We start from the raw sequence: 20,347 nt of genomic DNA, 5'->3' as shown, positions 1-20,347 counted from the left end.
CAGCTAATCTGTCACCACCTACATGCTGTCAAATATACTATTTAAAAAGCATTTCAGGATGCTGTAAAATGTTAGGATTACTGTACAACAAGTCACTCTACATCTATATTTCGGTCAGGCAGTTAGTTGACATTTTCTGTTCCAGTTATTTCAGTAATTGCTACCTGCATAGACTAACAATTTTTCCCTTTAGACTAAAACTCCATTATTATCTTTCACCACTGGTGGGAGGTCCAATTTCAAGAGTCAAAATGTCAAGCTGTCAGCTTGTTTTTCCTGCTGCTCTGATCACATGTATTTGTGGCTGAGAAAATGTGGGGTAAAGAGAGAACTCTAAGAGGAATGGAAATTGAGCGAGTAAGGAAACCTCGTTGGCTTGTGATATGGAGCATGCTGACATAATGGCTGTACCTAATATCTCTTGGAATCAGAATGTGGCTATTTTGTATCTTGCTTGTTAGGATGACGGCAAAGGTGAGGAAGAGATCGGGGGAGGCTTGGATCGGTGATGGCTGAAAAAATGAAAAATCCAGAATACAGCAAAGCAACACACAGTTTCCCTATTCAAACAGTCACATAGTCTTTAAAAATCTGAGCATATATTTATAAAAGGGAGTGTAAGCAACAAAGTATTTTATTTCACAAAGACTAATGTAGATGCACTGATAGCCTAAAATAAATAATGCATACTGCATCTGAACACAGTTGTTGGAGTTTTAGGGAACAAGCCATTGTATTTTGTAACTTATGACAACTGGAAGGAAGTGGCTATGGTTTTACATGGAACCTCTAAAATGATAAATGCTCAATGGTAGAACAAGTTTAGCAACCTCACTAGGTCAGAACAGGAAACAGAAAAGTAAATTGTTCTTCCCAGACATTATCGTGGATCACAGAATCCCCGCAGTGTGGAAACAGGTCATTAGGTCCAACAGGTCCACACCGACCACCCAGACCCATTTCCTTACATTTACCCCTGACTAATACACCTAACGTACACATCCCTGAACACTGTGGGCAATTTAGCATGGTCAATTCACCTAACCTGCACCTGTGGAAGGAAACTGGAGCACCCGGAGGAAACCCATGCAGACACGGGGAGAATGTACAAACTCCGCACAGACAGTTGCTGGAGGCTGGGATCGAAACCAGGTCCCTGCTGCTGTGAGACAGCAGTGCTAACCACTCAGCAACCATGCCATCTTTATGGGCTATTCATGGCAGCAGATTTTAGAAGCAAAGTCACCTGTCATTACTTATAGCAAACGTCTCAAATTCTCCCAAACACTCGAACTCATTAAAGACTCTATCCTCAATCTTTTCTCCCTTACATCTACAGCAGGGCCACCCATTCATTACACTCAAAGTCTGCAACTGTAGCATTTAGAGAAAGCTGTGCTTCTGCCAACAGAGCTGTAGGGAGGGCACTCACTACACATGCAGGTGCAATCCTTGTGTCTGAGATCTGCAGCACAGAAAAAGGCCCTTCAGCCCATCATGACCAGTCAGAAACAACCACCTAATTATTCTAATCCCAGAAACATTAAAAGGTCTACACCCAGCATGATACTCAAACATACAGCCCAGAGAACAATATCTCAAACTACTGACTAAGTTAGCTGTTATGTCTGTGTCGACCACCAGAAAATTTGCAATTACAATGTGAAAGTGTGGGAGAACATCATATCTGTTCACTCTCAAAAACTGCAGTTCTGTTGACATTAAACAACCAATCCATCCATATTCTCCACTTTTTAAAATGTTTACATGTGTAGAGCATATTGAAAGAGTAGCTATTGTGAAGTTTAGCTGCAGGCGCTCAGATGTATCCTGCGCACACCAAGGCCAGAGACCGAAGCAGTGAGGGAGCTGAGAACCAAGCAACAAGATCTGCGACATAGGGAGTAGAAAACAGGGTGGTGTAGGGAACAGGGTAGTAGGAAGAGTGGAGCATGAGGCCTCAGTGCTGCTTTGTGGCAGAATGAGTGGGTTTCAATGCATTTCAGGTTCTCCTTGAGAAAGTTGCAGTTGCAGGAGCATCTGTAAATCTTTCCTAGCTTTGAGACATATCTGGGCAAGCCAATCAGCTCAACCTTGAGTCATTAGCAAAAAACCACAGGTTTTTGCGGTGGTTCAAAATCAATTGCACCTAGACTGCATACATGGCAATATTGTGGATGGACTTCATCCTAAGGATTAAAAGGATAGATGATTTTTAAGAAAAATGTTCAACTCCATTCCCAATTCTAAGTAGGTAACACTAAACTCTGTTCCCAGTACCAGTTAGATAATGCATGTGTCATAGAGACGGTTACCCCTCATGATAGCAGCAGAAAGCAACATTCACAGTTTCCTCAGGAGCCTACAACTTAGTAGGCTATTGTGAAACCAGCCCATCCTTTATTCAACCCAGGACTTGGGCCATTTGCATTAAAAAAGCTTATAACGCTTTGCAGTAGCGTCAAAACTTGAAAATCCCAATCCTCGGGTGGTAAATGCAAATTTTAAAGTAGACTAACGAGAAATGTGCATGGTCATAAATTGAATGTATGGTCATGAACCTAAGCAATCCTGACAGACTAATCAATCAATACAATATTTCACAAAAGAATAATATGGTGTTTCGTATCTGCATGACAGTGGTAACCTGAAGTTGATACTCATATTTAGGATACATTAGCGAGCTGGAAACAACAAAGAGTTTGATTAGGCCTTGAATAGGCAGTTTAGCTGAGATTCCCAAATAATATTGCTCTAGTCACCTGTTAATTTATGTGAACAAGTCTGTTCTTCATGTTATAGCAGTAGTTTTCACCACACTTGGTCTTCAACATCAGTGATACCATTATCCAATTCTTTGCCGCCCTCTAGGGTCTTACCTACCATCTTTCACTCCGCAAAGTTCTGAAGTTTATAACTAGCTCACCACAATTTACAAGATTGTGCTCGCACATACTGCAAAACATTCCCTGAACCTAATCCAGGTACTGGAATCTTCCCTGAACATCCTTTACAGCATTGCTTACTTCTTCCTTTTGCCTTTACAATTGTTTCATTATACACTGAGCCCATCGTCCTTTTGAGAAACGAACCATGGGAAAATAGGAATCCCTTGTCACCCAATAGCCATCCAGAAAGCTGAGACACTGGACTGATGGAAGTATAAAAACATTATGTTCGCCCCAAAGACGTCACGGAGTCATTTGCAATTAACTGTGATCTTGCATGTAAGTGGTGGGTTTTGGGAGCAGAAGGCATATACAGTACGCATGAAAGTTTACACTTCATTCAAGTGGTGCATAGCAGAGCCCCAGTAATCTTAGTGAATCTAACAGTTCTGTAAAGCTTTTACAAAGTTTCACTTTTGAAACACAGCCAACTGAACTAGAACACCTAAGAAATGTCTCAGAAAACGCACAAGTCTATAGATCATGCTGAATGGTTACAGTTTGGCTATTCTGTGCCTCCTATGGTGGTCCCCGATCAATCAGATATCCCTTGAAGCATTTGGTACTCCTCTCTTCTTTCATTAGTTAGGTTGTGGAAATGTGGTTCTGATTGTTCAGTGTTCAGTAAGAAGCTCAGCAATTCTCTTAAAAGTGAATGCTTTCCAAAGCAATTGTAGAATGAATGGGAGCCTTCCTGAATAGAACAGTGAGTTTGCGTTTCCAATTTATATAGTAAGCCCCAAGTTAGGACTAAATGTTTCCAAAAACAATTGCTAATGAATAGTGCCTCCTTATGACAAATAATAAAGCCTAGGATCTTAATAAAAGTCAAAGGAGCCTTTCTTATTACTATAGAATACTACAGAATAACTACTATACTCAACTTGCTCCCACATGGATAGCTGGGGCAAATTGTATAGATGCCTTTAAAGAGTGTCTTGATATAAATGCAAAGGAGAAAGGGTGACAGGGTCAATGTTGATAGGGGCAAATTAAGTCAAATGGAAGGAGGTTTGTGCTGAGTATTAACACTGACAAGACAAATAGGAATGAATTGTCCTCTTTTGTGCTATGCATTCAGTGCAATCATGCACTTCTGCTGTGACAAACAGTTCTAGAAAAAAATGATAAAAATAACACCCAAACTTTGCAGAACGTCCTTCTGCAAAGGCAAAAATATTAGGGCATTCCTGCATGAACGCCTCAACATGCATCAGGCTTATTAAAATATTCCACTTTCACAAAGGGGTGAATGCTAGCTGACACATTCGCAAAATAGACAAATTTTTCAGGGTAAACATTAAGCACCTCTGTTGTGGCTTGACCGATCAAAATTCAAGACTTCGTATTGATTTAGCAATAAAAGATTTAGCATGCCACAAATAAGCTTCACTTTCAGGTCTCTTGGCAGATACAATCTAAGTGGTTTGAAAATGATTGGCAATAGGCTACAAACTCATTTCATTGCGGCTAAGGTGATGCTTCCCCTAAGTCTGTCATTGGATGGCTTGAGCAACCCAAGGGAAGGTGTGGTTCCATTTAAATATTAATTGGCAACCAAAGAAGAATTAGAACCCAGGTACATATTGTTCAATGCTAGTCCAATTGTATAGTGCTTCATCATTTGTGGCTTAGACAAAATTGGGAGTTTAGCTGTGATAGAAGACAATTCATTACATTATGATAGTTCTGTTAAATATAGAAAAAAAGACAGCCATGCTTTACCTTGCTGTAAAGGGGTAGAGTAATATTTAGGTTGCAGATTGCATGTTGGACCAGACCTCTTGTCGATTTTGGCTCTTTTATAAAGGATAATCGTCCACAAGGTTCCTGGGTCGTATCTCTAACCTGTTGTGACACATTTCAGAATTTGATTTGGTTCATACAACTAATGTTGAAATACATCAAAAACTGTTTGGCAAACTGACAGGCCTACATGCATCCATTTAAGCTCATCCCACTGAAATGGATCAATGCATCCTTTGTTCACAGTTCATCATGCAAAGAAAAAGGATGCAGTCTTTTTCTTTCCAAACTAAAGCAAAATCAGTTGTCAAAACACCCTTTTTCATGAGTCCTGTGCCATACTAAAATTGAAGCAGGCCATTGCAACAGTAATAGTGCATTCAATACTCTACAGATTTGACAATAATACACTAGCATATTCTCATGTTTAGCACCAATGAAAATGCAATGTTTACTATTAAAAGTCATGAATTATGTTTTATTTACATATAACACAAACGGTTTTATACAAGAATGTTCTAATTGGTGAGATATGCATTTCAAGATCATTTGGGCAGCAGGTTCAGCTTCCATATTTGTTCAGAGATATCAAAGTTCTAAATTCAAGCTGGATATATAAAAACCACAGGACATAAACCAGCGTGGAAGAAATATTTATTCAGACCCCTAACCTGTTTTGACATTGCAAATACACAGCACAGAGGACCACATTGCCCTGAAAGCCCCCCGCCATCACCTGGAAAATTTAATCACAGGAGTAATCAAACAGAAATGTGCCTTGTGTGTAAAACTGTCAGAATCTTTGAGGAACTAGTCTTTGAATCATAAGCTGTTTCTCTCCCATGTTTGCTGTGTATAAACATGCATTTTGTGTAAGTCTGAGAGTTTCCTAAAGCAGTTTCCCCATCACATTACCAATAGTAGTGGGATATTTACTGAGAGCGATGCTGACAAAAATCGCAGGTTATTAAGAATTTTCATCAATTGGAAGATTCAGGGTAATAACCATTAATGTTTGGCCTTGAATGGATACAGCACCACCAAAAACAGAATACTTGGAATTGATGAGATGTATTATTAATTCTTATGCTTCTTATTCTGTTAATAGGAACTGGGTAGATATATCACAACCAGTAAGATATTCCCCTTTAATGCAATTGCTAATCCAACCATACATCCAGAGAGTGGACAATCTGATTATCACTTAATCACATGTCTCCTCTCCAGGAACTAGTATAAACCACTAGAATACCTTCATCATGCAAACAAGACTAATGGAATAATTTGATGGAATTCTGTTATTTGTTAAACTCAAAATAATTTTCATTATCATTACATGAAGAAATTATTTCATTTTGACTAAATGACAATGCAGACTGAATTTTAGGTGCCATGTCTGGATGGGCAAACAATTAGATAGACCTGTAAATTAGAGTGTTGTGCCCTCAGTGGCATGCTTGCTCATTGAATCATATTTTTTATGAATGGTGGGGCATGTTTCAGGTGATTCACCAAAGATCCAATTGAGGCTCTTAACTGCTAATTCATTAGGGCTTTTAAGCAGAGGTGTGGGGAGTCTCTGCCAAATCCTCCTCCTCACTCTTTTCGCTTAATCCACCCTTCACCACTACCCTTTCCAACGTGCTTCTCTCAGCACCCTCCCCAACTTCTCCACACCATCATCAATTCTGGTCCCAGTGACACTCTAGCCATACATGAATGTCTGGGTCCATTGCTGAATATAACATCCAACACTATCTGCTCCTTCTGCCACTGTCAACGTGCAAAGCTGTTGGCACTGACTGACCAGCAACTCCATGAGTTAGTATATCCTGCTGAAGGGGGATGGAATTCCCACCTCATACTTACAAATGGATTATTGCATAAACATATGGTGAGCGGCAGCTAGTAGGGGTGAGCTTGCCCCATCCCTTTCACCATTTACAGTGGACTGCAACAAACCCATCTTCAGTGTACAATCCAGCCACAGAATTCAACATTCTAATGCTGTGCAACAAGTAGCTGATGAACTGGAATCAATGGTGTTTTATGGTGCTGTGGATTTTTTAATTTACAACCTTCCACAAATATGCTGAAAATGTTCATACTTCACAAACAATGTCAGTCTAGTTCACCAGAATTTTCTTTAAGCTTAACTTGTGAAAAACAGATTAATTTGTTTGGAAAATGATGATGATTATGTGTTCCATCACTGGTGAATAATTTACACAATTTTAGAGACTATGAGGTCCGAGGCGTCTTTTCCAGCGACTGAAATGTTATCTAATTTCAACTGAGTATTTTTCAGTAGGTTACATAAGGGGAAAAAAAAAAATCTGTGAAGGATCCAGGTTAAGATAACATCCAAAGACTTGTGCAGCAATTGTTGCATGGTTAGTAATCTAATGATTCTGTGGTTAAATATATTTCTAATGTTCAATCTCTGGGCTTGAACACATGAAATGGTAACTTTGGAAAAATACTGGAAGGGTAAATGACTTCCAACTATGACCCAGAAGGATTCACAGCAGTTTTGAAACTTGAGGGCAGGTTGAGGGGTATGTAAGGAATAAAATAGATAAATGTGAAGTCTACATATATTTACCATCTGTTGGTGCAAATAAGGTAATTTACTGTACCTTAACAAACAGTGCAAGTCTATTTTCTTTGAAAGCATAGAAACTGAAAAGATGATGTTGTCCACTCTTTGTGAGAGGCACAAGGTTGCCAAAACAGTCAGCATAAATGGGCTTGCCCTCCAATACCTACAAAAACAGAGATTTAGGCACAAATATTAATGCTATTAGTATATTTTTTCTGATTCATCCAGTCTCTATGATTTTAATTACTGTGAGGAAGGAAAAGGAAGAGTGAGGGAGTTAGGAAGAAAGGAGAGGGCTGATAGAGGAGAATGGTGCCAGGAACGATCACAGTGAATCTGAAATACTAAATGTTAATTTAAATTTAACAAGAGCTTTGAATGAATTTCGAAAAATAATGTATTTTAACTTGGAGTCAGACCAGGCCTTCATATGAACATACTACTATTTAAATTATATTTTAAACAGATGTGATTCTCATTATAGTCAGAACAAATATAAAATTGAATCAAAGAACTAATTATACAAAATTTGAGCATTACTGAGAAAAAGACTTCTTCTAAGCTTCTCATCCTGCCTTCATCAAGAAAATTCTCAACACAAATGTTAAGGGAAAACAACATTTATACAATATGAGAGGAGGGGGCTGGTTAACTGGCAAATGGATCTTGATTGGTACAGGGCATTGCCATAGGGAATACATCAGTTAGACGATGACAAACAATGAACTGTCAAAGCTTTGTTTCTAATTTAATAGGTGGACTCTAATTAGTTACGGTATCGCTCTGAGAAATGGTTGGCACCTTGCTTGTTTTATTCAGTTTAGATTAGATTCCCTCGTGTGGAAACAGACCCTTCAGCCCAACAAGTCCACACTGACCCTCTGAAGAGTAACCCAGCCAGACCCATTCCCTCTGACTAATGCACCAACACTATGGGCAATTTAGCATGGCCAATTCACCTGATCTGCACATTTTTGGACTGTGGGAGAAAACCGCAACACCCATGCAGACACGGGGAGAATGTGCAAACTCCACACAGACAATCGCCAGAGGCTGGAATTGAACCTGGGTCCCTGGTGTTGTGAGGCAGCAGTGCTAACCACCAAGCCACCATGCTCCCCATGATTTAATCAGCAAGTCGATCTCTGAGAAGAACAGAGCCCTGGGTGTTAATGTATGTAGCATCAAGTAGGCGCACATGTGTCATACTATGAGCCCAACTGGCAATCCTAAATTGTTCTTCATGATTTTTCACACAATTTGGATTATTTAGCAAATGTTGTCTAATTACAGAATCACATCTAATGTTTAGCACCGTGTTTGAAGTTTTGCTACCACAAGATGCTTGGGTACTGTCCATACCTTGCTTATTACAAAGAGGTGAAAGCATATGCCATTTGATACAATCCACCAGTCTTTGGGATGTACAGCCTATATTGTTGTATTCACACTGACACCGAAATTTATATACCATATTACTCATTTGTGTGACAGATGGAACATCATCATCACTTGACAACAGCATCCTATTAACGGCAAACATCACTCATTTGCTACTTCAGTAGCAGCATGAAACAACTAGCTTCACTTGTTGTTCGAGCCTTTGGAAGTCCTTATCAGAGGTAGATTAGGCACGTTCCAAGATCAAAAGTGATGGCCTCTGGCCTTTTCATTAGTTTCTTAATGTACAGTGAGAAATAGTCAAAGGAGCCCTTATTCCACAGATTGGTTTTAATGCACCTTATTTCAGCATAAAGCTTGTTTGGAACAACTGGCTTGGGCCCTCTTTACAAGGTTATCAATAAACTTAATTTTACGCAGCATAAAATGTGGGATTTCCCATGTAATTTCCTCTGTACGCCAAAGCACTGTCTCGTCATTAAACTCATTCATTAAAAGCAAAACATGGCAGTTTCTAGAAATATGAAAGGAAACCCAAAAAAAAAAATAGCAGGAGAAACTCAATGGGTTTAGCAGTGTCTGTGGAGAAAGAAACAGAGTTAATGTTTCAAATCCGATATGATCCTTCTACATGAATTCATTCATTCATTTATTCTCGTACCTCTACATCCCTGCTCCTTGCAACCTCCGTGAAATTTTCCTGCTGTTCCAATGTCTTGTCCACCTTGTCATCTGTCATACAAAAACATCTCAATCGTGCCTCGATTGGATCAAGTGATTTGGCAAAAACTACAAATTTGGCCATGTATGGTACACAGATAATTTCTCTGTACACTTGAGTGGCAAAGTTGACAGATTCTTGGATCTGCCGGCAATCTATGAGCCAGAACCTGCAACAAGCAAAACAAGAAACACTTTATTCAGTCTCAGCCAGACACCTGCTATTTATTGGATTGGAGTACTGAATTGTTCAGGGTTGAATACAAAAGCTGATTACATTAAGTTTTATGTAACAAAATCCCATTTTAAACTTTTCATTGACCTATCCTCAACAGGTTTCTTGAGATAAAATCTCAATTTGCACGGTTTAAAGAAATATTTCCTGACATTACCTGATGATCAACTGAGCTTTAATTTTAAACTTAGAGCTTTGGTTTGGGTTGGCCACCAAAGGAAGTACATTTTCTCAGCCAAATGTGTTAATGCAAGGTTTGTAGCTCAGGTTGAGGTTTAGGGTGTAGGTTTGCTCGCTGAGCTGTAGGTTTGATATCCAGACGTTTCATTACCTGGCAAGGTAACATCATCAGTGGCGACTGCTGTCTCCTACTTTCTATTTATATATTTGGCCTGGATGGGGTACCTGGTGATGTCATTTCCTGTTCGTTTTCTGAGGGGTTGATAGATGGTATCTAGATCTATGTGTTTGTTTATGGCGTTGTGGTTGGAGTGCCAGACCTCGAGGAATTCTCTGGCATGTCTTTGCTGGCATGATTTCGACTGGGACAACACATCTATCCTGGGACAGGCTAAGCAAAGACATGCCAGAGAATTCCTAGAGGCCTGACACTCCAACCACAACGCCATAAACACACAGATCTAGATACCATCTATCAACCCCTCAGAAAACGAACAGGGGGAAATGACATCACCACAAACCCCAGGAACCCCATCCAGGACAAACATATAAATAGAAAGCAGGAAACAACAGCTTTGCTTCACTTGCAGGTCGCCACTGATGATGTTACCTAGCCAGGTAATGAAACGTCTGGATATCAAGCCTACAGCTCAGCGAGCAAACCTACACCCTAAATGTGTTAATGATCATTTAGATCTTAATTATATTATCCCTTTAATCTTTTCTACTGAATGGAAAATAGGCCTAATCTATGCGAACTGTCTTCAACATTTGATCTTTTGGTCCTATTGCGATTGATAACTCCAAATTGCACCTTCCTTCAATACCCATAACTCTTTCCTGAGGTGTCCTTCCTGGGACATGCTTCCTAGAACTGACTGTAGTATTCCAGATATAATCTGACAAGAGCTTTAAGGAACTGCAAAATAAATATCACCTCTTTGCACTCTGACCCCTTTGATATAAGAATATTAGTCAATCAGCTTTTTCATTCTTTTTACATTTCTATTAAACTTCGGCAATTTCTGCAGAAAATCTTCTAAATCTCTCTCCTCATCCATAGTTCTCACTATCTCACCATTTAGAAAGTACCTGGTTTTTCCTTGCTACAGTCCAAAGTTGATGACCATATATTTCTCACACTGAACACTATTTACCATAGGTCAGCCACTGACTTAACTCTTTGCAATTCTCTGCTCCCAAATGTGGTGTTTTGTATGCCAGTTAACTTGGTGGCATTGCAGTTTGTTCTGCAGGCTAATGTACCTTGAGAAATCATGGGTACATTGTTTTAAAGCTCTCCAAAATCTTTACCTGGCTGACACATTTGTTGTGAAGGAAACACACTCATTGACAAATGATAAAGGCGTAGTTCCAGTTATATCTTCCCATTGGGCTGGCGTTGTTCCACCTGGGAAGCAAGACAAAGCCAGCAAGTATTATTCAAAAGTTGTAAAATATTTTGTTACAAGAGACTCACAGAGAGAGTACATTTGCCTCACAGTGTATCTGCATGTTGTTAAATTGGAGAAAGAGGTACAAACAATTTGCAATATAAATGGGCCCACACTAAAAGTTAGATTACAGAAAGCCTGAATGTAAGGGACATCTGTGGTGTTTCTCAAACTGTTCATCAACTTGAACTATAATGAGAATTAATAGCACTTTTGCGTTAAATGTTTGAAAAGTTTTGAGTACATGGGCTAGACGTTACGCTTTCCAGTGTTGGTTTGAAAACAGGGGCATGTAATATCCAGCTTTCACACCAGCTACCTGATCCTGCCTGAGATTTACAGGCAGACTCTCTGTAGCTTGCCCACCATTAGGTCTACTGAAGTCCTTAAGTGGCCAATTAACTTACTTTGGCACCTCATCCTGCCGTCCCTGGCATTTTCATTTGAACCCTTCTAGTCCCTCGGCAAGGAGGATTCAAATGGGTGATTGACACTAACTTCCTCAAGAAACCGTGTAATATCAACAAGTGCTCAGAGTCAGAGCATGGTCTTCGTCAGGGATCCATCTCCTTCAGATGGAATCAGATCAAAAGAGATTCCCAAAAGTTCAGCAGAGTGCAGGATGCTGCCTTCACAATATTAATGAGACCACACACTCTGTACCAGCTGCCTGCTCTTCCTCAGGTATCAGTGAACTATCTGTAATTGTCATGGGTGAGTACTTTGTCTAAATAGCCAGTATATCATAACTAAAGTGTGACCTCCTCACACCTAAAGTGTGCCTGAATATGCAATAGGTCAACTGCTTAACTTAAGGTTACTGTGGTCATGTATGCCTGAAAATCTAACACTGTTTACCCCAGACCCCTACCACCAGTGAGAGCTTATATATCAAGTGACCAGCCTGCACTTGGGTTAATTGAATGCCTTCAAGTGGACATTCAGTTACCACTCAATGGCCTGATTCAACACTATTTTCAAGTTTCTATCCACAAGGAAAGGCAGAGGTTTGAGCTTTCTGGGCTGAGGCTGCTGGCAGGCAAAGAAAGGGGATAGCTCTTTTGGGACCCAGTGTCCATTGGGAATGTTCCGTGTCCACTGGGGGGAAATCTGTCACCCCACAGTACACACCCAAGGATATGTACTTGAGGTGCCTTAACCTACAAGGCTATAGAGGCTGGGGTTTGTGACTAGCCTTGATGGGTCCTTTTTGGTTGGAATGGATATAATGGTTGAAATGCCTTCTCCTTTGGTGAAAGCCATTCCATGTCTCTCAAAGAATAACCAGGAATCAACAAGGCTGGACCCAGATAAAGGGACTGCAAAAAAAGATGCTGTGGTCAAATATATTCATTTATATTAAAAGTATCCCATTAATTCATTGAATAAGGGCTTTTCTGGCTAACTCAGCATTTGTTGCTCACCCCTTAATTGCCCTTGAGAATCCATGGAGAATTGCAGGTAGGAATAGGTAATAGATGATCGCCCAGCCAGTGAATGAATAAAGAGAAACAAATGATAATGCATCACAGACATTATCACAAATTGTGCTGTTTGATATAGTAGAAGGAAAGATTCTGCCAGGATGCTGTGAAGTCAAAGTAATCAAGCAAAGCATTATTTTTTAAATTCTCACTACCAGCTTAAGCCTATTTTCCTTTATTGTTGTGCATGGCAATTTAATAAGCTACAGATAATTACTCTAAAATCTCATGGTAATATTTACCCTTCATGAGAATTTACACCTACTAAATCAGTTTGTGACTTTCACACTGTCGGTAAAATCCTTTTAACAGCCAAAGTATGAAGACAGTGTTTGAAGACAGCACCCCCTTCACTCCATTCCACCTCACAACATTTTGAGCTGTCAGAAATAGAGGTGTGAATTCTGAGAGCAATTCCTGCTCATCATTATTAGCAGTTGACTTGCAAATCTGCACATATCAAGCCCTGGGGTTCCAACTGCTGAAAGACCATAAGATGTAGAAGCAGAAGTAGACAATTCAGTCAATCAAATTTGCTCCTCCATTCAATGAGATCCAGGCTGATCAAATTCACTTTCCTGCCTTATCCCTGTAAAACTAGACTCCCTTAAAACTGTCTGTGTCAGCCTTGAATTTGTTTAGTGACCTAGTCTCAACAGTCTTCTGGGGTAAAGAATTCCACAGATTCATTACCCTCAGAAAAGAAACCCTCCCCAGCTTGGTCTTAAATGTGTGGCCCCTTATTAATGAGGCATCAGCAGTTCTTAAATATGAAAACGGCATCTTAGGTGTTAAAAATAGTCAATGAAATGTTGATGTACAGGTATCGAGAGCAGGATAAATTCATAAACATCGGTCCGAATGTGTGGCATGGCAGAGAACCTCTCTTTTTGGGTTGCCCAGCCATTTTCCAATTGAGCCTGCACACACAGACCAGAAACGGGAAGTACAGATTGTTATTTTTAAAATCAGGTTTGTAGAGCCCATGAACCCTTTTGTTTTCATGTGCCTGAACTGGGAAAGTAAATTGAGGCCTTTGACCATCATGGTTAGCGGACAAATCTTGGATTCTATTACATAAGATAAAATGCATGGATTTTAGGCGATGATGATCTGAATAAATTTTCTGAAGGTGTTCAGTAAGGTATCACACAGATGAGAAAATTGAAAGCATGTGCCACAGAGAAATTTCAATGATATGTGAAAGTTGGATGATGGACAGGGATGGAAAATAATTAGGTAAATATGTATGAGCACTTGGAAAAGTTCTGGAAATGGTGTATCCCAGTGGTCATATTGTGGTCATTTCAATGCAATGAAAATCGGCCAGACTGTCAGGCTGATGGCAGACTCCACGAGATTAGTATCTGGCAGTAGTTTTTGTGTCACCATTTATTAACATGTATTGGTTTCTTACCTGTTATACTGCAAAGTAACCTGAGAGTTGGAGTGTCTCCACCGTAGCCATTCATTAGCCCTTCAGCAGAGTATTTTGGAATAGGAATTGTCATTGTTATTGGTTTATGAAATTTCCTTCTTCGAGGCTCCAGGGTGACTATTGGACTAAAGGTTGCCTTGTTACCAAGAATTTTCTTGACTAGCTCAACATGCATGGGCTGGGCCTGGACATTAATAAAGGAAAACAGCAAAAAATATTTTTAGCTAGGAGTATTTGTAAAACGGTGAACTAATATTCCTTTTTAAACATGCTAATGACTGGCCCCTGGCGTGCCACGTTGTTTAAATCTCCGGGAGATTAGTTACCTGGAGGCCAACTCTAATCCTTTTAGTTAATGCTCCCTCAGGGAAGACAGCTTGAACCTGTGGTACAACAGTACTGCTCAATACACCTCCTTCTGGCCCAATCAAGTTACTGTCCTGCCTGACCCTGGACACAACTGCAAAGTACTGTGGGAAATCCCTGGTGATGATGCGGCAAATACGTTTTTTGTCAAGTTCCTCTGGGCTGTCAAGCACTGTAAATAGTAAAGAAAACACCATTACTGCAATTTTTTCTGTTCAAATGGTGTACTTTGGGCAAAAAATTTACATTCTACCGATCAGTAGGATCTGTTTCTTTTAAAAAAAACTACCAAAACTCTTGGATACAATTCAGTCAATACATTAATATTTTTTCAGAAAGTATTGCTTATTCAATTTAGATCCATAAAATCAATGTGAAGTTGTACATTTTAAAATGACAATGCATGGCCCAAGGCCAAAGTAGTTTTAATATTTCAAATATGATATTTATATTTTAATGTTGGTGCTTCAGTTCAAATGGTCAATGTACTAATTCTGAGTGGTGAATATATTTGCTCAAATATTCAAATAAGCCAGACAGTCATTGGTTGTACGGAATTAAGCTGATACAAAAAGATAGACATCACCTTTTCCAACAGCCCTCCCGATTCCTCAAAAAAAAAGCGCAGACCTCGACACCTATCCATGCATTCCTCAACACTACCCACTGCTGGCTTGAACCCTTTGAGCTGACACATCCCCGTCAATAGCTGCCATTGCACCAACTCCTAGAACTCCATCATTTATCTGGCATTTTTAAACACCTGCCACCCTGGCATCTTACCCACCTGGTACTTTATCTCTTAACCAACAGCTTCCCAATTCCAGATTTACCTGCCCAATTTCAGGAGAGAGTGAGGACTGAAGATGCTGGAGATCAGAGTGGAAGAATGTGGTGCTGGAAAAGCACAGCCAGTCAGGCAGCATCCGAGGGGCAGGAGAGTTGACGTTTCAAGCATAAGTTCTTCATAAGGAATGAGGGGGTGGCCCAAGGGTGCTGAGAGTTAAATGGGAGGGAGTGTGCAGCTAAGAGGAAGGTAGCTGGGATTGCGATAGGTAGATGAAGGTAGGGGTGAAAGTGACACATCGGAGAGAAAGGTGAAGTGGATAGGTGGGATGGAAGATTGACATGTAGGACAGTTCAAGAGGGCAGTGCTGAGATGGAAGGTTGGATCTAGAATAATGTGGGGGGAGGGGAAAGGATGAAACTGGTGAAATCCACATTGATCCGATGTGATTGGGACGGTCCTAAGGCAAAAGATGAGGAGCTCTTTCTCCAGGCGTCGGGTGGCTAGAGTTTGGTGGTCCTTGGTGGAGCGAGAGGGGGTGTTGAAGTGTTCGGCCACAGGGCTGTGGGGTTGCTTGTTGCATGTCCTAGAGATGTTCTCTGAAACGTTCCGCAGGTTGGTGTCCTGTCTTCTAAATGTAGAGAAGACCACATCAAGAGCAATGGACACGATAGATGACATGTGTGGAAGTACCGGTAACCTCGGTCAGATGTGGAAGGATCCTTTGGGGCCTTGGATGGAGGTGAGTGGGGGGTGGAGGTGGGGGGACGGGAAGGTGTGGGTGCAGGTTTTGCTATTTTTGCACTGGCAGGGGCACATGCCTGGAATGGAGGGTGGGTTGGTGTGGACCTAACAAGGGAGTCAAGAAGGGTATGATCTCTCTGAAATGCAGAAAGGGGTGAGAGGGGAATATATGTCTGGTGGTGGGGTCTGTTTGTAGGTGGCAGAAATGGCGGATATATTGTATCTGGAGGTTGGTGGGGTGGAAGGTGAGGACCAAGGTGGTTCTGTCCTTGTTGCGATTGGAGGGGTGGGGTTGAAGGGCAGAGCTACGGAAAGTAGAAGAAATATGCTAGAGGGCATCATTGACCATGTGGGAGGGGAAATTGTGGTCTTTGAAGAAGGAAGCCATTGGTATGTTCTATGGTGGAATTGGTCCTCCTGGGAGCAGATGTGGTGGAGGTGAAGGAATCAGGAATAAGGGATAGCGTTTTGCAGGAGGCAGGGTGGGAGGGAGATGTAGTCCAGGTAGCTGTGGAAATTGGTGGGTTTGAAGTATTTGTCAGTGTTACGTCGGTCACTGGAAGTGGAGATAGAGGGGTCAGGAAGGGGAGGGAAGTGTCTGAGATGGTCCAGGTGAACTTGAGGTCAGGGTGGAAGGTATTCATGATGTTGATGAACTGTTCAACCTCCTTGTGGGGGTACAAGGTGGCGCTGATACAGTCATCAATGTAGCGGAGGAAAAGGTGGGGAATGGTACCAGTGTAGCTGCAGAAGATGGACTGTTCGAAATACCCGAAGAGGCATGCACAGCTGGGGCCCATGCAGCTGCCCATAGCAACTCCTTTGGTCTAGAGGACGTGGGAGGAGTCAAAGGAGAAATTGTTGAGGTGAGGACCAGTTCTGTCATTCGAATGAGTGAGTCAGTGGAAAGAAACAGAGGCCTTGGAGGCTTTCATCATGGCGGATAGATGTGTACAGGGACTGATGTCCATACTGAAGATGAGGCATTAGGGGCCAGGGGAATAAAAGTCATGGAAGAGGGGAAGGGCATGGGTCGTGTCCCAAACATACGTGGGGAGATCATTGTGGAATGTTTCAGAGAATATCTCTGGAACACATGCACTAACCAACCCCACTGTCCTGTGGCCAAACTCTAACTCCCCCTCCCATTCCACCAAGGACCGCCCTCATGAACTGTCCTACCTGTCCATCTTCCTTCCCACCTATCCACTCCACCCTCCTCTCCGAAGTATCACCTTCACCCCCACGTTCATCTACCTATCACATTCCCAGCTACCTTCCCCCCAGCCCCACACCCCTCCCATTTATCTCTCAGCCCCCTTGGGCCATCGCCTCATTCCCAATGAAGACATTATGTTCGAAACATTGACTCTTCTGCTCTTTGGATGCTGCCTGACTGGCTGTGCTTTTCAAGCATCACACTCTACGACAATTACTCTTTCAGAACACCTGTCAAAGTAGTTGTATCTTTGAATCTCAGAAAATAGTATCTGAAAAATGGGGCATGGTGTGACTCCCCTTGACTTCCTGCACTGCAAAGGAACTTTTGGATTTCAGGTACATTCACATTTCTCAAGGAGCCAGGTTCGGAATTGCCAGCCAAGCATGAAGAATTCAGGCCTGGTGGGAAAAGCTAAGAATGGATTGCCAAAGTGATTGTGATTGCTATTCCTCAGTATACCTTGGGCCATAAAAGTAGTACAGTGTTCACACTTGAGTGTGATAAAACTGACGCATCTTATGATTAGATTCCCTACAGTTGGCCCTTCGGCCCAACAAATCCACACTGACCCTCCAAAAAGCAACCCACCCAGAACCATTCCCCTACATTTAACCCTGACTAATGCACCTAACACTACGGGAAATTTAGCATGGCCAATTCACACAGGGAGAATGTGCAAACTCTACACAGACAATTGCCCGAGGTGGGAATTGAACCTGGGTCCCTGGCACTGTGAGGCAGCAATGCTAACCACTGAGCCACCGTGCCGACCCATGAGGGCAGGTTACAGGAATCTCCTGTATTTTTACATGCTGAAATATAAATTGTCAGTGTCTGAGAATGTATACGCTGAGGGTGGTGCAAGTTGGGTGTTGAGGATTTAAGAGACAAAGAATGATGTGATTCTAGGGAAGACTGCTGATTAAAAGGACCTAAGCTACTGGTGTAATCAAGATCATTGAGTGTGCAATTTTACAGGAGTAGTTGTTGACCTTCATCTGATATTGGGGTCACACAAAACTTATTAATCATGGGTTTGTGAAGTTGTCTGCAGACATCAGCACCAGCTGACTCTGGCTTGAGCACTACTGTTACTTAAGATGGAATAAAATTATATCTGACAATGTTTGATGACCTGCATTGTTGGAGTAGTCGTGGTTATGATGCCTGTGTGACAGAATGGAAAGATCATAATTTATTCAACAGTCTCAAGTTACACCAAAGAACTAACTAAATTCTTAATTTTACAACCATAAACTAGAATTCTGATCAAGTAAAAAAAAGAAATTCTGGTCATTAAAACTAACAATGAAAATAAACATTTCAATTTTTTTTTCCTGAATTGATGAGAGAGAACTCTGTGATTTGCAGAAATAGATGGAATTATTCTGCATGCAACAAAATAATCTGTAACTGCACATGATTCTGTTCAAATATTGATGTTGCACGTTAAGATATTTGCCTTCTCACTGTAACACTAACATTGGTATTGTTACAGCCTTACTTTTAGCACAAACACTTACTTCAAAAATTATGAATTCCTTTTATGATTGCCATCAAGATCCAAGGGTGAGGCCACACCAGCCCACAGAACAAGCACATCTTTACATAAATTTAATGGATCCAAATGAATTTGCAGGCTGGGATGAATGTCTGACTCATGATTATCTGAATAGGAAACGAGATAAGTACGATGGCCTTTGATTTTTCATTACTTGTCTCATTACTACCCTCATTCCCCATCAACCCAGCAAAGTTGGTACCTTCATCCATCCCATTCAATATTTCATTCAATTCTTCCTCAGTATATTCACACTGATGTTCCTTCCAGGTCTCCCCTGTTTCACTGCGTAGCACCACCAGTTCCCGTTCTTTCCCACGCACAGCCGCAAAGTGTGGAATCTCTACAATCACAGGCCTGAAACACCAGATGTTAAGAATGAGCACAATGTGGAAACAGACCTGATTCTATCATGTCTAATGCTACTCTTTACAAATTTTATATAGTCAGTAACAAAGTGAGCTGGCATTCATTTTCAACATGGATGGGGATGACTGAATAACTAACGTAGGGTTAACCTCTGTGTCATGTTATTTTGATCTAGCAGCTTATGAAATGTGAAGCACCTTAAATGCATTTTGCTTAATTTTTATTTTCTCTCTTTTTTTGTGCTGGGAGGTAATAATCATTCCTACTGAGATTTTCACCAAAACTGGTTAATGGTGGGGTGATAGAGATCAAAATTACTGATTCTCTTATTCTTTAATTGACTGAATGGAATTAATTTCAACTAAAATTGCAATCAGTGATGCATCCAAAATTCAATAAATGAAGATGGGGTATTGATACTGAATGAAATGCCAAGAAACTAAAATGCTTTGTGACGGATTGCTGCTGAGAAATGTCTTGTAAAGCTCTTTGCAATTAACTAATATCCCAAAGGTTTATAATATAGACTTACTGGTTTCAGTCCACATTCCACAAGGATTTGAAGCACTTCTGAACTTTGGTAAACTAACACAAATTTAATATTTTCATGAAAAACATTATATCATAGACAATATCAATAGTAAAACAACAAATGAATGAGTGTAACTTGCAGATAGGAGATTCAGGGTCAAAATACAAAAAGAAAACTTGAGTTGACTTTAATTTTCTTGCTGTTTTGCAACTCTCCCACCTATTCACTATTGTATCTGAATGAACTGTTTATATAATGCATTTGTGCTGAATTTCTTTTCTACATGCAGATGAAATAATATCCTGCAGGAACTTAGACTTAATATTTTGCCTTTTGATCATATTTTTTGAACATGTTTTGGACTGATATCCGATGGTCTTCTGAAGTAGGGAACAAAAGCAAGATAGCCCCAAAAATACTGGGACCAGGTGACATGCCAAATGCAAGATACCAGGCAGTCACTGTGTTGGCATTAATCACCACGGCTGAAGGACAGTGACACAAGAATGCTGAGCTTTTCCCAATTGTGTCCAATTAAACCTTCTAAAAAGCTCATCC

General features: G+C 40.7%; 1 protein-coding gene across 32 annotated transcripts in view; it reads right to left on the bottom strand.

The window, feature by feature from the left end:
- Positions 1–20,347, bottom strand: part of ank2b (ankyrin 2b, neuronal) — an 877,032-nt gene that overhangs the window by 77,439 nt on the left and 779,246 nt on the right. For all 32 annotated transcript variants that reach the window (XM_087983074.1, XM_087982715.1, XM_087982867.1 and 29 more), the window contains 7 exons: positions 19,091–19,245; positions 14,535–14,746; positions 14,188–14,392; positions 11,147–11,243; positions 9,359–9,587; positions 7,334–7,459; positions 4,674–4,796 (listed from right to left, as the gene is read on the bottom strand). In XM_087983074.1, coding sequence (XP_087839200.1) covers positions 4,674–4,796; positions 7,334–7,459; positions 9,359–9,587; positions 11,147–11,243; positions 14,188–14,392; positions 14,535–14,746; positions 19,091–19,245 — 1,147 coding nt within the window. The remainder of the gene's footprint in view (positions 1–4,673; positions 4,797–7,333; positions 7,460–9,358; positions 9,588–11,146; positions 11,244–14,187; positions 14,393–14,534; positions 14,747–19,090; positions 19,246–20,347) is intronic.

This window comes from Chiloscyllium plagiosum, unplaced genomic scaffold (assembly GCF_037043375.1).
Source record: "Chiloscyllium plagiosum isolate Xiang-an unplaced genomic scaffold, Cpla_swu_hap1 HiC_scaffold_1, whole genome shotgun sequence".
Taxonomy (NCBI): domain Eukaryota; kingdom Metazoa; phylum Chordata; class Chondrichthyes; order Orectolobiformes; family Hemiscylliidae; genus Chiloscyllium; species Chiloscyllium plagiosum.
The sequence above is the reverse complement of the archived record's forward strand: the minus strand, read 5'-3'. Positions and strand labels throughout refer to the sequence as shown.